Raw genomic sequence first — 15,853 nt, 5'->3', positions numbered from 1 at the left:
AGACATTGGTTCTCTATGTGACAGAAGAGAAGCCTGCTTAGTGGATGGGGTGATTGTCTTTCTGAGCCAGTCCGGATTACAGTGTGAATGAATGATTAAAAGAGACTGCAGAGAAATTCCTAACATCTCCTCTCTGACTTTTGCCATGCAGACTGAAAACATGCTCTGCAGCCACACAAAGCACTAGTCAACTTGAAAGTGTTTCTTCATGTTATCAAAGAGCCAGCCTTACTCTTGTCCTAAGGGGTAGGGAAGTGTCAGTGTTATTTTGGGCCTTTTTGAGATGTTAAATCCAGAGACTTTGCAGAATATCTTCACATCTGTGTTGTGGTTTTGTGATTGTCTAGGAGTTGACCCTGTAGGTGTGTTTGATGACATGGTTAGAAGTCCTATTCTATTTTCATACTCTATGTAATTGGTGTTGACATTAAGATAAACACAGGCATGTAGATTAGAAATGTTATTAGGTGTCTGGACTCCAAATTAAATGTGAACCACACTAACATGTCCTCTCCAATCACAGATTAGGGTTAGAAGACTGATCCTTGGAGTTCCCCCTTCAGGCATTACTTTGCTGGTTAGTAGGCTGCCTGTTTCACATTTTGTGAGCCAACTAGTGAAGGTGAGGATGTAATGATATCACTAGACCCCAGATAAATGATAAATGGGTGTTTATTGGGGACAATTACACAGAAAATACCAAGAACCACTGAGCGTTTCCCTGCTCTCTCTACCAGATCCGCTGACTCAACAGAAAGAGAGCACAAAGGAAAGCCACACCTTGAGCTCCTCTCTTTCTGCTTGTTTGCCTGAAGCCACACCCAAAGGGGGTGTGGCCTGTGTTTCAGGTCTACAGACCAGATGCCTACAAAATAATGTTATGTCTGTTTTCTTTTTGCTCTTTAACCTAAGCTGTCTCTGAAGGGCTAGGATTATAGGCGTGTGTCTCCATGCCAATCTCATGATTTGGTGTAGTCTTCAATATTTAGGCATTAAATGTATTCTTATTTTTAAGATTTACTTCCCCCTTTGAATTATATGTATATATGTGTGTGTGTGTATCTGTGCAACATGTGAGTGCAGGTGCCCACAGAGTCCAAGAGAGGGTGTCAGATTCCCCAGACTGGAGTTTAGAGGTGATTGTGAGCAGCCTGATAGGATTCTGGGAGAGCAGTGCACACGCTTAGCTGTTGGACCATCTCTCCAACTTTTAGTAAAGGTATTCTGAGATTAAATATACCTTAGCAATTGGGTGAGCATTTTAAAGAGTGAGAGTTGGCACTTCATCTTACATGCCAGACATTGTTGAATTCTCTTGGGGAATGACTGGCACCTGTCCTGTATTGATGTCAGAGCCTGTCCTCACTATTCTGGTTCCTTGTTTCTCACTTCTTTGAAATTCTTTTGTTCTTCCTTTCCATATCTTTCATGTGACTTGTTAAAACAAGTCTTATGAAAAATTCAAAGAGGCAGACTCAGGGAACATTGGATGGTCAGTGCTGGAGCAGAATGTCTTTTACTGGTGTGGGTGAGCTTCCCCATTACCAGAGTCCATACTGGGCACATGAGTTCCTAATTGCCTCCTAGACCTAACTGCCTATAGGACCTTGGGAGACTGGCTTTGTGATCTGCTTTCTCAATGGCATAGTGATGCCTGTGCACACAGACAAGCTGTAAACCAACTGATCTGGAAGTCTAGTTGGCGAAAAGTGAACTGAAGTGCAGCTTCTTTGGAGGCATTTTTACAGCTATGTCCTGAAAGCTAATGGATTAAATTGTATTGTACAAATGTAAATATTACCATATGTTGTTATAAAAACAGCAAATTGATCTAGTCCTGCTAGTTTGATACTTGATGACTGTCATGCTCTTAATGACGGCAAGGGGCAGATTATTGGCTCTGGTGGTTGCATGTCCTAAGGTCTTGCCTCTGGGGGATGCATGGTGGTGCCTTGTGTGTTACATAACTTACCTGTCTTTGTCATTTTCTTGTAAATGTTGATAGGGGAGGAACTGTGTCTTCCTTCCTCTTGATATTCACAGCACTGTGTGGAATGCTCTAAAAGTTCTAAGTTTATCTTTTGACAGCATGCACTATCTTCAATAAAAGTTTTGATGCATTGCTTAAATGGGAGAATAGAGACCTATGTTCTCTGTTTCTACTTTTTCCCCTCTCTCTTGGATCCTATGTTCTTTTGAAGAAAATCCTATAAAAGCTCCTTTTTTTCCTCTTTAATTCCACAGTGACCCTCTTGACCATTTGTCCTGGGAACTGTCATTAGTAGAAAGCATTGTTACCTATTTGTAAGTCCTGCCCCTTACTTTTTACCAAGTTGAACATAGGACCACAGCAAATAGGGTGAGGTTTTGGCTTAGGAAAAGAGTCTTAATGGCCGTCAGTTACTGCTTAGCCAATTACCAGTGGTTGTATGTACAGGGCTATGTGCATTTTAGTATCAGTAGTGTTATTCTGGTCCACTGCCATAAAGCATTAAGAACATTCAAGTCATGTATCTGAAGGCCCCCAAAGTCACAAATGTGTAAAAAAAAATCCTCTAAACTTTTTATTTATTTATTTTTGGTGGGTAAACATAACCCTAACATTTACTATAGGGTGGTTAGTTTTTTATTTTTTAGCAGTGCTCCTAGTTGCTTCCTTTTAATAATCCTTAATTTTTTCTTCTTAGAATGGATCTAGCCAATGCTGCTCATGACCTGATGGACACATGCGGTTCTTCCTTTCTCCTGGAAGATGTTAAAGGCCACTATGTTAAAGGTGTCTTGGTTAGCCAGCACCTCCAGTGTCAGTATAAGGGAAATACCTTTGTTATATACTCCCCCCTCCCCCTTTTAATAATTAAGGACATTCCCCTTTCATTTTATGTATACAAAAGTAAGGTCAGAACCCCACAGAGTTCTCAGAGAATTCTGTGCTAGTCATTCTCTTTTGCTCTCAGCAATTTCAAGTCAGTAGATAGTCTTCATTTTATAAGTGTATGTGCCAGATCCACAGGCCTCTAGACAGTGTAAGTTTCATAATGGTAAACATTGGATTGATATTAAATTGAAGACTGGGGAGATGTTTCAGTGGTTAAAATGCTGCTTGTGCAAGGTTGAAAACAGGGCTTTGGATCCAGAGAACACATATAAACTAGTTAATCTCACCATGAGATACTGTGAGTCTGTAATTCCTAGTGTTTTTACCTTGATGTGTGGCAGTGGAGTTGGGGCAGAGACAGGAGACTTTCCTGAACCTCATGGGTAGGCTAGCTTGGTGTACACAATGGTGAAAAAGAGACCCTGTCTCAAGGTAGAAGGGAGGACCCACACCTGAGGCTGTCCTGTGACCACCAAATCCCTGTTGTGCCACACATGTGTCCACGTACACATGTCCTACTTATAAACCACACACACACACACACACACACACACACACACAGACACACAGACACACAGACACACACACACACACACAGACACACAGACACACACACATTGTGTGTGTATACAATTCAAACATCTCATAGAGAGTTGTCACATGTTAGAGCTTTTGTACTTGCTAAGTGGTACTTAGCTGTTTTTCTTAGGTTTTAAAAGACTGTTTTTGGACACTACAGGTTTTAGGGAAAATTACCAGTACTTAGAACTACTGAGAATTTCGATGCTCACAAGTATGTAGGCAAATAGTTATGTTTGAGAAAGTCACATTTTGAAATGAAGGTTTTTTAATTCTCTTCCTTCAAGACAATGTTTCTTTGTGTGGCCCTGGGTGTCTTGGAACCTGCTCTGTAGATCCCCCCTCGACTTTATTGTTTTGATACAGATGTCCAAGGTCAGTTTTCCTGCTGTCCCCTGGTCAGTATTTCCAGGTTTGTCATTGGTTCCTGCCTTTGCCATAATTTGGAACCTTCCTGACTTGTCCTGCTGGTAGTGACAATCCATAGGGAGGTGTTTTTCTAAAGAGTAGGAATAATAAACCCGATCTTAGCTGCTTGCTTTCTTTCCTAAGGCTCTTACTGTATCTGGGTTTATACATACTTATGTCATCTAGGAAGAAGTATTTAAATCACATTGGAAACCAGTACAGTGAGGTACTTTAAGAAAACAAAACAAACCCAGAACTGGAAAAAGATACCTTATTTGTACATGAGTGACTGCCCCTTTAAATGAAAGTTGTGAGTACAACTCATTTATTTATTTAGGCTTCTTTTGGCAGTGTAGCCCAGTCTGGCTTTGATCTTATGGTCCTTTTGCTTCTGTTTCCCACGTTTTGGACTTATACTTTTGCACTGGTACATTTCAACATCTAATTCTAATTTAAAAGGCTGTCCAGTTCTTGGACTTTGAAGACATATATACATATTTTTCTCAGATGTTTGCATCTTGATATTTTTTTAATCACATAACTTTCAGTTCTTATTTTATGTCTTCCACTTTAATTTTTTTAAAATACAAAACTCTAAACTCATGTCTCCTATAGCCCAGGATGGCCTCAAATTTGTTATGTACTGTTTTTTTTTTTTTGTTTGTTTTTTTTGAGACAGGGTTTCTTTGTGTAGCTTTGGAGCCTATCCTGGCACTTGCTCTGTAGACCAGGCTGGCCTCAAACTCACATAGATCCATCTGCCTCTGCCTAATAAGTGCTGGGATTAAAGACCTGTGCCACCATTGCCTGGTTACACTGACAGATTTTTTAGTTGAGATCATCACTATGGTAAAGTAATGATCATGAAGCTGTTTTCATAGGTCAAAATGAGTGCAAATTTTATTATGTTCGATAAATGTTGATTTTAACTATGTACCACGTATGTGTTAGATGACAGTTGTTAGCACATGTTCTTTTATAGCATAAATGAATAGATCTGGTTTCTTGTTTAGAAATGTTTGACCCTTTCTGTCTTTGAAAGCACTAATGCTCCAATGAATAAGGAAGGAGAATTGGAAATTGAATACAACTCACCAGAATACAAATTGCTACCCTGCCCTTGATTACTAATACAGATATTTTTCTTCCTAAATACTTGTTTCTTTTGAACTATGCTTTGTGGGAAACTAATTTATTCATTTTCTAAAGTGGCCTTGTTTGTCTAGTAAGGAAATCAGCAAAAGAGGTCTCAAACAAGCTAGCAATGAAATTGAAAAGTGTCTACCATCACCACTGGTGATAAATCAAAGTGATGTTAAAGATGCAGATAATCATTCCAGTGCATTCTTCAACGTTACTAGAATTATTTAAGTTCATTAAGCCAGCAAAGTGCTTCATTATCTATTATTCTGCATACTAATGGTGAATTTAAAGTTTCAGTGTTTCATAATGCGAAAAACTTACAAACGTTATATTTAAAACTTTGTATCATTATGCTGTATGTCTGGATATTGAATGGTAATAATTATGAATTGGAAGAATGTAATTATTGTACCCCAGTTAGGTTTCTGAAAAGTTTGTGAGGTTCGTAAAACCAAGGAATTTTAGTAAATATTTAAAACTATTGCATATAGGATAACTTTTTTCCATCTTCTTGAGAAATAGAGTAAGACAATATATAATACACTTCTATTGCACTGCCAGTAATTTAATTGCATTTTAGTTAGCATTGTAGAATATACTCATTAACTAAAGAAAAAGCTATTATAAATTACTGACTGATTTTTTTTCCACATTTGCAGCATTTAAATATTAGGACACTAACAGATGATATGGTAAGACTATGCTCAACGTTTTCTTTGTTATGTATTTAAACTAACCATGTCCTTGACATGCAATACTAACATCTTTGAAAATGTTGAAACCAGCAAGTGCTAAGAATGTGTTTATAGTGCTAAAATAAGAGCTAGAACTGGAAAAATATATTAAATTGTTGCTTGTATGCTATGAAAAGGAATAGTCAATATGTTAATGTAAAAATTTTGTTCAATTACAAATTGTAGTCAACTTTGAATCATTCAAATCAGCTCTCATTCTTTGACGATGAATTGCATACTTCAAAAAGAGGTAGAAAAAGCAGGTAAGTCAAGGAGGCTTGTCAGGAAAATGTAGTTGCTCATTAAAGTAAGCCAGGTTGAAATGCCTTGCATGCAGTTGAGATATTCTGGTTAAAAGTGAGAACGAGGCGTATTTACTTTACATTCATGTTAGTAATAGGCTTCTTCAAAGTAACCAGTGCCTTAGTTGTGTAGTCAAATAGTTGTTGAGGAACACACTTTTGAGTCACATAAACACAAGTTACCTGGTGGTTAATGATAAAGGGATGACAGCAGTCCCAGCAGCAAATATCAAAAATATCAAGAATCTGTGAGCACATCTGAGGGAAAAACCTCAGTTTGTCCTTGGCCACATTGGTTTTCAGCGTGTCTGATACCAAGCACACTGCAGAGTGCTTAGGAACAGGAAGCAGTCGAGATGGTCACCTTAAGTATCCAGAGTGCTCGCTTTGGCACCTGCATGTGTGAAAATATTGATGTGAATGATTTAAAAAATTGAAGTAGGGTATTGACTTATTCTCCTGAGTAGTATCTAAGAAAAGCATTTTTTTTATTATCAAAAAGAAAAGTATTTGCGTGTATTTTTCTCAGTAACATAGTCATGTGCCATCTAACACCAGGCAGATATCCCTAAAACCAGGACTAGCCTGGTCTAATTGTGGGCTTCAGGTTTAGTCTCTACCTGAAGTAACATGGGGAGCAATGACACCTGCAGTTGTCCTTTGACCTCCACAACGTGTGCACACATGCGCACAGACACAGAGATAATTTCACCCTCTTGTAAATATGGAAGCGTGAACTTGGATAAACTCTGATTGTATGGTCTCCTACACACCTAGGCCGTGCAGTGATACGCCATCTGTGCAGGCCATCATTGACTGTAACATCAGATGGAATGTGGCTAGCCTAGTGTTTAGAAAATGACGGTAATATGGAGCACTGACCAGGCTATACATTTTATTCTCTCCCTGCTGTGTAGATGTTTTTATTTTACAGTTGAGGACACTGAGGCTGAGACAGGTGCTTAGTTGCTTGTCCAAGGAGAATGGCCAGGCTATAAGTGTACTTTGGGTTTTAGCACTTTGGCTTTTGCATGTATGTCTTCTTCCCCTCCACATGCCCCTCTTTTTGTTTTGGTGAGAATCGAACCCGGGTTCTAATGCTTACTGGATAGGCATGCTAACCATCAAGGTGCCTACGCAGCCTCCATAATGAATGGCTTCTTAAAGTCAGTACAAAATGTTAATTTTATGTTTTATATTTGATTTTATGAGAGTGTACTGTGCTTAATAGTTTTTATTGAGATACAATTTACATAGCATTGATTTCACTCACTAAAAGTTTATAATTAAGTGGTTTCTAGCATATTCATAAAAATTGCTCATCACTCTAGTCTATTTTAGGATATTTCCAGTATCTTCAAAAGAAAGCTTTGTGCCTGTTAATACTTACTCCCTATTTCGCTTCAGCTCACCCAGCTCAGGGTAACCTCAAGTCTACTCCATGATTGTCTATTTTTGATATTTCAAATAATTGGAATAGTCTTTGATAATTTTTAACTAAAAATGAAGGACTTTCATCATTTGGGATAATATTTTCAAGGTTCATTCATAATGCTTTATGAATCAAACATGTTCAAGTTACAAACATATTAGAACAAAAGTTTTATAATGTGGGTTACAAAGATGGCTCAGATGTAAATCGTCTGCTGTGTAAACACGAGGACTGAGTTGGGTCCCAGCATCTATGTAAAAAGCTTTGAGTGGAGCCTAAGCAGAGACAGGCAGTTACCCTGGAAACTTATTGGCCAGTCAGCCTTGCATAATTGATGGGCTCAGTTTTAGTAACTGACTCTTTCCAAAAATGAAGGTGGAGAGTATAGAGGCAGACACCTGGAGTTGATCTCTGTCTGGCCTTTACCTGTGCAAATGTACGTTTGAATGCACACACAAAGCACACATGCACACATGCAGGTACTTGTTCTTGTCCAGACACACATTACAAGCACATCCCTCACACGAACAAGTACATCACATGCACACATGCATGCATGCACACACAACCTAATGTTGTAAGGAAGTTTATGATTTTGTGTTGGGCTGAGTTTATAGTGTCTTCAGATGTGGCCAACTGTAGGCTTTACGTGTATTTGACACAACTTTCCTTTCACTTTAAATCATATTCTTTATATTTTTTTAGATTTATTAATACTTAATAGACAGTGCACTTTTTTCAGATGCTCTCCTTTCATTCCATGGCCAACCTTGCACACTCTGAAGCCAGAGTTTTTATTTCAGTTTTAGAAATAGTCACAGAGTGAGTTTAATAGGCCATTCTAGAAAATATCCATGGTGTCCGCTGCGTGAATGGGTGGATTCCTCCCTCCCCGGTGAAAACTTCCTTAGTTTTCTCCTTCCTGTTCCATTCTTGGCTTCTACTTCTATCCGTATGCCTGGCTTTGGCAAAATCAAAGTATTTGGTAGCTAAGTGTATGTTCACCACTCTAATATTTCCTGTTCTCATCAGTTCAAACCTTTGGAAAGTAGAGACAGTGAGACGATAGGTGATACGTGTCATACTTTTGTAGTGTAGTTGGACATCCCCCACCATTGTAGTACTGACATGTTGTCTTTTACAGAGTAATTGTTTGTCCTTTTAGATAGGGTCTCCCTTGGTAGCTTAGGCTGGCCTGGAACTTACTGATCCTAAACTCTTAGCAGTTGACCTGCTTTGACCTCCTGGGTGCTGATAGTATTACAGGCATAAGCTACCATGGTCTAGCTCTGTAGCAAGTGTTAAAATCTGCTGTTGAAGGCCTGCCGCAGTTCTTCCGACCATCGGCCTGCATGGTCACCATTGCCTAATCCTTCTTTGGCTTTGGCTGTGCATGTGACTGTCTAGCTGCTCTCTTCATCTGGCCATCCTGACTGCAGGTTCTCCTGGGCACTCTCCTTTTCTGATCTTGTGCTTTATTGTGTCTCCCGAGCAGGCTGGGACATAAGTCCAGAGAAGGATCACCTGGTGGTCTGGTTTTGGCAGCTGGCTGCATTCATTGTCTTTGAGGTAAAGAAGGAGCATGATTGTCTTGAACAGGAGAAGAATAGATTCTTCCGAATTGGTGATGGACACAGGGAAAGAGCAGTGTACTTGGAGTCATGGCAGCCTTGTTGACAGTCAGACTTCCCCTCCTTTATCACTCCATGGCATCGATAAACCAGGCATTCCCTTGATCACATATTTGTAAAGAGGGGCTTGTTATCTGTTCTCTCCTTCCTCGTAGGGTTGTGGTGGGTTCCATATAGTCTGAAGCATATTGAAGTGCTGCTCACAGCTCTGTCCTTTGTGTCCCTTTTTGTCTCTTTTATAATCATCTCCTGGTGTGCAGTGTGGCACATTTGCTGCTAGGCTGTACAGGGGACGCGCATCCCAGGATGGTTGAACTGTGATGAGGGAATGGGTGCCTAGATATTTTGAGGGCTCTTTAAAGGGAGCCTGGCGTGTTAGAGCTCAGGGAAGCATTGCTGCTGGTGCTTTTTTGATTCAATGTTGGCAGGATATTTGTAATTACACTTTGACTTCTCCCGAGTATATATGCTCCATGTGTGCTTTTATGTGCATAGCTGTTTTGGAGCAGAACATGAGAAAAGTCAGAGCAATAGCATTTTTGTGTGGCCACACATTTAAACAACAGTATCTTAGAAACATCGGCACTGAAGCAGCATTAATGTTAGAAACCTGTCCCTTTGAGAGGTGGCTTGAGGGATAATGTGCTTGCTGCCTGCGGATCTTGCTTTAGATCTTCAGCACCCCAAAAGCTGGGTGAGGCTGGGCATGTCTGTGTAACCTTAGTGCTAGGGATACAAAAGTAGGCCAAGTGGGTGGAAATAGGTAAATCCTTGGGTGCTGGCCTCCATGTGCCTCTGCATGGGTTAGTGTACCTGCTACCCCCTCTTCTAAACACAAAGAAAATAAAGAAACATCCCTCTAGGTTGCTTGGTTAAAGGCTGACAAGGGTGCTTCTCATTTCAGGGCTATTTTGTGAGTTATCAGAATTGAACTTGGCAGGAAATAGTCTTGTTATAGGAATAAAGCATTATTCCAGTGTTGGTTTCCCCTTCCGTAGACTTTGAGCAGTGTCCTTTTAAAACAGATCTGAACATTTGCCACACTTAAGAGAGCAGGTCAGGGTGCTGAAGTAATGAAAAGTTGCACCACTGCTTTCTTCTGTAGATCTGGGTTTGTAATGTTTTCTCAGAAGTAAGAAGGAAGAGGGAGGGGGAGAGGAGAGGAGGTAATGGCTTTGTCCGGGTAAGTAAGGAGAACGGGCATGTGCTTCGTGCTGAATTATCACCCCAAATGTCCTTTCCACTGAGTAGTTTTAGAGTTTAGGAATAGTTTTTCACTTGTTTCTCACAGCCATTTTCAGGATTCCCACTGGACTCCTTGTTTCTTTTATGTCACTGCATAAAGAAATGCATTTAACAATTGTTTCCCATTATTCATTTTTGGACTGTAGCAGTGGTTTTCCTGTGTCTGTTTGACTAGGACCCATGGTAAGGTGTCCCCATTTGCTTTTGTGTCTCAGCCCACATAAACCTCCAAGCTGATTCTCAATAGAAACTGAAGTGTTTACAACCAGTATGTGATCTTTCTAAGCATAATGAACTCTGATCTTTCCCTCTCCATTTCTTTCCATTTTTCCTCACTCTTCTCCATTACTTAAAAAATAGAATAGTGATCTAATCCATTAAGTGGATTTGATGACCCACAAATAGCAGCTAGAGCTAGAAAACAAACACTGGCCTGCAGAGACGCTAGAGGAAGTCATGGGGCCTTTCCATTAGAGTCTGTTCTTTGTTGCCTGGAGTTTCATGAGGAGAGCCAGGTTAGAACGACACTCTGTCACCATTTAGTGGTGCCAGTTTGTGTAAGCTTTTAAGATTTGATATTTTTGTTTACAGATATTTTTCAAGGGACAGCTAAGTATAAGTGCTTGGCAAGCCATGCAATTATAAAAGTATGTATGATAAGGAACTTGCCTGTTTCAGCTTGATGCATGATATATATATATATATATATATATATATATATTGTTTTAAGGTTAAAGTCTGAAATTTGGAAGTATTCATAATTATGCATATAGTATAGTCATATATGAATCATTTTTTTGTACCCAAAAGGTTTCCTCTGTGCTCATTTGTGGCCAGTGTTTTTCCTATTTCATGGGCATTGACAAAAACTAATTGGAGCTCTGAATTACAGTTAGGTTGAGAATTCACATAAACAGAATCTCACAGAATGTCTGACTGTGTCTGGCTTATTATTTTGTTAATCATACAGCAGGTTTGGTTCTTCCCAGTTTGGGGTTATGTTGTTAATAAAGTCACATTGAACATTTGTTTATATGGAATATACATACATTTTTACCTTTTTTGGGGAAGGAGTATCACATTCTAGGTTTATGCTTAATCTTAAATTGACACAGTTTCCCCTAATTACTGATGTTGTCTTTTTGTGTGCTTATTTCTTACTGTTCTTTTCAGTATCTATTACTAAATGAAGGATGTAAATTACTATTCAAGTAATTTACTTCCTTGAGTCTTGGTAGTTTTTCTTTTAAGAAATTTCTTTTTAAACCTTCATTTATGATGTTGAATTTACAGACTTGACATTGCATATGGTATCTTCTTACCCTTTTCATGTAGGAGCCATTGATGTCCTTGCACAGAGATGGTGATGATGATTTGAGTCCTCTGCTATTTTCATTTGTTAGTCTGAAGTGTGTTGGAGTTATTATTCAAAGAATCAGTGTTTCTTACCAGTGACTATATTTATTATTTGTGTGTGTGTGTGTGTGTGTGTGTGTGTGTGTTTGTGTGTGTGTGTGTGCGCGCGCGCACGCGCGTGATCGAGAGAGAGAGAGAGAGAGAGAGAGAGAGAGAGAGAGAGAGAGAGAGAGAGAGAGAAATTTTCTGCCTTTTGTTTTATCTGTTGTCTTTTTTCTTAAAGAAGAAGATTACAATGCTGGTTGCTAGTATAGGGATGTTATGCTTTAAGCTTCTGTCTGAGGAATGTCTTAGCATCTCTCAACTGATGGAACATCTTCAGGTCCTGGTTAGTTTTAGTTGGGTTGATACATACTAGACACCTGGGAAGAAGGAAGTGCACTTGAGCAATTGCTTCCATCAGATTGTCCTGTGGGCAGGTCTGTTGGGCCATTTTCTTGACTAATGATTGCTATGTGGAGGGCCCAGTCCACTCATGTGAGTGCTGTTACTCCTGGGCAGGTGGTCCTGAGTTGTATAAGAATGCAAACTGAGCAAGTTAGTAAGTGGCACTTACTAACCATGGCCTCTACTTCTGTCCCTACCTCCAGGTTCCTGGCTTGACTTCCCTCTGTGTTGGACTGTTATTTTTTGCCAGATAAACCCTTCTCCCCCAAATTTCTTTGTGTTGGTTTTATCATAGCAACAGAAAAGCTAACTAGACCACTTCATTTTCATTTAGTTGGAAATATAGTATAGTTCCCAATTGACATTTCATTATTGTTTAAATCTCAAATGTTTGGAATTTTTCTAACATCTTTGTCCAGTTTGTGATTTTCTTGGACAGGCTATCGTGTGTGTGATTTCTGCCCTCAGTGAGTTTTGCTTTATGCCTCATATTGTGCACTGTCTTTGTGAATAGTCTGTGTGTAATTTTGTTTTTGCTGCAGGGTCTATATAGTAAATACATCCTGAGAGTTCATAATGTTCATGTTTTCTTCATCCTTAGTTTTTCTCCCTCACTTTTCTAACAATTTTGAGTTTTATTTATTCCTTCTTTCATTTCTGTCTTTTTACTTTGGTTCTGGGTCTTCTCTCCTGGCTGTGACCCCTAGCTCTTTCCAGTGTAAATTCCTTATAAGTAGCTATTATACTGTATTGGTTGGAGGACAATGACAAGAATACATCTGTACATATTCTCTGTACATACACAGAGACTTTCCTTCTCTCTCTCTTCCTTGTCAGTGTGTTTCAGTAAGCACTTTTGTACATAAGTACCATGGCAGGGGTGTGGAGGTCATAAATTGTGGGAGTTTATACCCTCTTCCTCCATGTGGGTCCCAAGGGTTGAACTCAGGTTTTCAACTTGATGGGACACACCTTTACCTGCTGAGCCATCTTGCTGGCCCGAGACAACTTTTCAGAACAAAACTTGTATTTTTTTCCAAGTTTTAATCCACAGCTATTTGACTCTAGAAGGCTGACTGTGTGACATTACCATAATTGTGACTTGGTAAGCATTATGAAATGACCTTCTAAAATTCCTAGTATTAGTCATTAATTTTTATTCTTTGCAAATTTACTGGGTTTATTAACCTTACCTGATGTAATTGTTGCTTCCCTTTTTGAAGAACTGAGATTTCTTGTCCTCGGTCAGATGAGATTCGTCAGTTTCAGACTCTTGACCTTTCCCTTTTTATTTCTATTGTGTGTGTGTGTGTGTGTGTGTTTTGTCTTCCTGTCTTCAACTATTATTTCTCCAGTTTCTTTCCTGCAGCCCCTGCTCTTCTCTCTATGTGATGTCTTTCTCAGATGATCATCTCTGAAGATTCCAACTACCATTGATACCCATGACCTTTCCTTCAGTGGAGATATATTAATGCATTGGCCTACTGCATACCTTCATATGGGTGTCCCATTTACTCTAGGAACTAATGCCCTCCGTTAAACCCTTTACTTACTTCTTACATTTGTTTTTATTCTCACATTCTCTTATAAGGGACCTTTACCTTTTCAGTGTTTCCTTTTGATTATTTGACTCTCTGTAAATCCCTTCTGCCAGTGTCCTGATTTTTATTTGTTTGGACTCTTTAACTGCTTCCCCTTTCTCCTTTAGAAACTATGGTCTTGCACAGAAATCAGTTATCTATATTGAATTGCTGATGATAGACTCCATTTGGGATTTCTTATTTGTGACTGTTATCCATATATTGTTCCTTAGCTTTTTTTAATTGGAAATAATTTTTCATAGACTATATTCTCATCACTGTTTCACCTCCTTGTCTCCTTCCTTGTCTCTTCCCCACCTCCTCATGCATCCAACTCCATGCCTTCTTTCTCTTTAGAAAAAAAAAAATAGTTAATAAGAAAACAAACCAGAATAGAGCAAAGCAACCAGGAAAAAACAAAACAAAGAAAAAGATCAAGAAACCCATACAGACACACACCTACCTATCTACCCACCCATAAAAACACAAAACCAGAAACCATAATAGATAAGTAAAAGTCAAGTAAGGTAAAAAAAAGAAATGCCCAAACAAAGTATTATGTGACAAAGCATGTTTAAACATACCATTGTGTTCCTTTTGTGTTGGCCATCTACTGCTGGATATGGGGCCTGTCCTTATGTGTGGTTTGTATACCCAATGCGATTCCATGGGAGAGACCTGGTGTTTTCTTTTTTGAGTGGTTGCCAATTGGAGATAGCTTCAGGGTTAGAAATGAGAACTCAGCTCCACTTCCCTTCTTAGCTCTTGGACCACATCTGGCTTGAACCTGTACTGGCTGCCCTGCCCCAGTCTGTAAGATTGCTTCTGGGTCATGTTGTGTCTTGAAGATGTTGTTTACTTGGTGTAACACGAAAAATAAAAGACCCACAGACTGATATGGGGGTTCAAACTTCAAGCTGAAGATCAGAAAGGCAAAGCAGCCAGCCTCTAGCTCTTACCTCTACTCAACTCAGACCAAAGGGGCGGTTCTCAAACTTCTCCCAACTTCATTGCTCCTCAGATTCACTTGGACTGCTATGCTCTCCTCACTGTGGTCAGAGACTGACTATCAGGTTGAATGCCTCTACCTTTTATACCTCTCAAATCCTGGGATAAAAGTTGTGAGTGCTGAGTCACTCTCCTGTAACCCAGGGTGGTCTTGGACTCACTCCTGAGTTGTGGGATTAAAGGTGTATGCCACCATCACCTGATCTCTCTGTTCTGAGGCTGGCTTTGCTTTCTGAATTCTCAGGGAAGGTTTAATATATCATAAATAATACATCACCACATGTTGGTGTCTTCCATCCTCACTACCTGTTAATCTTTCTTCCTCCTCTTCTGTAGTATTTCCAGAGCCCTGAGGGGAGGGGTTTGATGAAGACATTCCACTTAGAACTGAGTGTTCCAAAGTCTCTCACTCTCTGCACATTTTCAAGTTATGGATTCTGGAGTCTCCAGGGAATGGGGATAGAGGTCTGCTATGTGACTGGAACAACTGTAGGAGGGAGAGTGAAAATTCTTAGTAGATTCCCAGTCAGTGAGTCCATGGGGTTCTCAGGTAAAGAAGCTGCTAGGCACAGGTAGTTGACACAGAGATATGGGGGTGGTGGAAGAGGGAAGCTTGGTCCACAGAAACATTTGGCAGAGTCCCTAGGGAATGGTCATAGGGTAGGAGGGCAGGCCCCTACAAGACATCTCTGCTTTAGGGATGGGGATGAGACTTCTTCCTTACCTTTTTAATGTATCTTAAGTCTTTTGTGCTAGGGTCCTACTCTTTTTTTTTTTTTTTTTTTTTTTTTTTTTTTGACTTAGTCACAGCTATTATGTGGCTTTTCAAGGAATAGAAATATTACTGAGGGAATATAGTAAGACAGCAAGAGCTTAGAGCTCTTTAGCGGAATATATGTCACCATCCTGCTGATAGGCGGTCTTGCTTTCCTGTGCCCCAAGTACATTTAAGAAAAAAGTTTAAAGAACTAAAGAAAATTCATAACTCCGGAATTATGGCTACTGATTGAAAGATACATTTAGTACTATATAATTGTTACCTGGTACTTAAGATCTCAAATACTAGCTATGTAAATGCATTTAATCTTCACTTAAGTGTCTTCATATTAT

General features: G+C 39.5%; 1 protein-coding gene across 8 annotated transcripts in view; it reads left to right on the top strand.

Annotated features, from left to right (window-relative positions):
- Diaph3 (diaphanous related formin 3) overlaps window positions 1-15,853 on the top strand; it is a 437,024-nt gene that overhangs the window by 19,612 nt on the left and 401,559 nt on the right. For 7 of the 8 annotated variants that reach the window (XM_027394028.1, XM_027394027.1, XM_027394030.2 and 4 more), the window contains exon 2: window positions 5,668-5,700. The exons of the other annotated variant lie outside the window; for it this stretch is intronic. In XM_027394028.1, the coding sequence (XP_027249829.1) occupies window positions 5,668-5,700 (33 nt within the window). The remainder of the gene's footprint in view (window positions 1-5,667; window positions 5,701-15,853) is intronic. 8 annotated transcript variants of the gene reach the window in all.

Source organism: Cricetulus griseus (assembly GCF_003668045.3).
Source record: "Cricetulus griseus strain 17A/GY chromosome 1 unlocalized genomic scaffold, alternate assembly CriGri-PICRH-1.0 chr1_1, whole genome shotgun sequence".
Taxonomy (NCBI): Eukaryota; Metazoa; Chordata; class Mammalia; order Rodentia; family Cricetidae; genus Cricetulus; species Cricetulus griseus.
The sequence above is the reverse complement of the archived record's forward strand: the minus strand, read 5'-3'. Positions and strand labels throughout refer to the sequence as shown.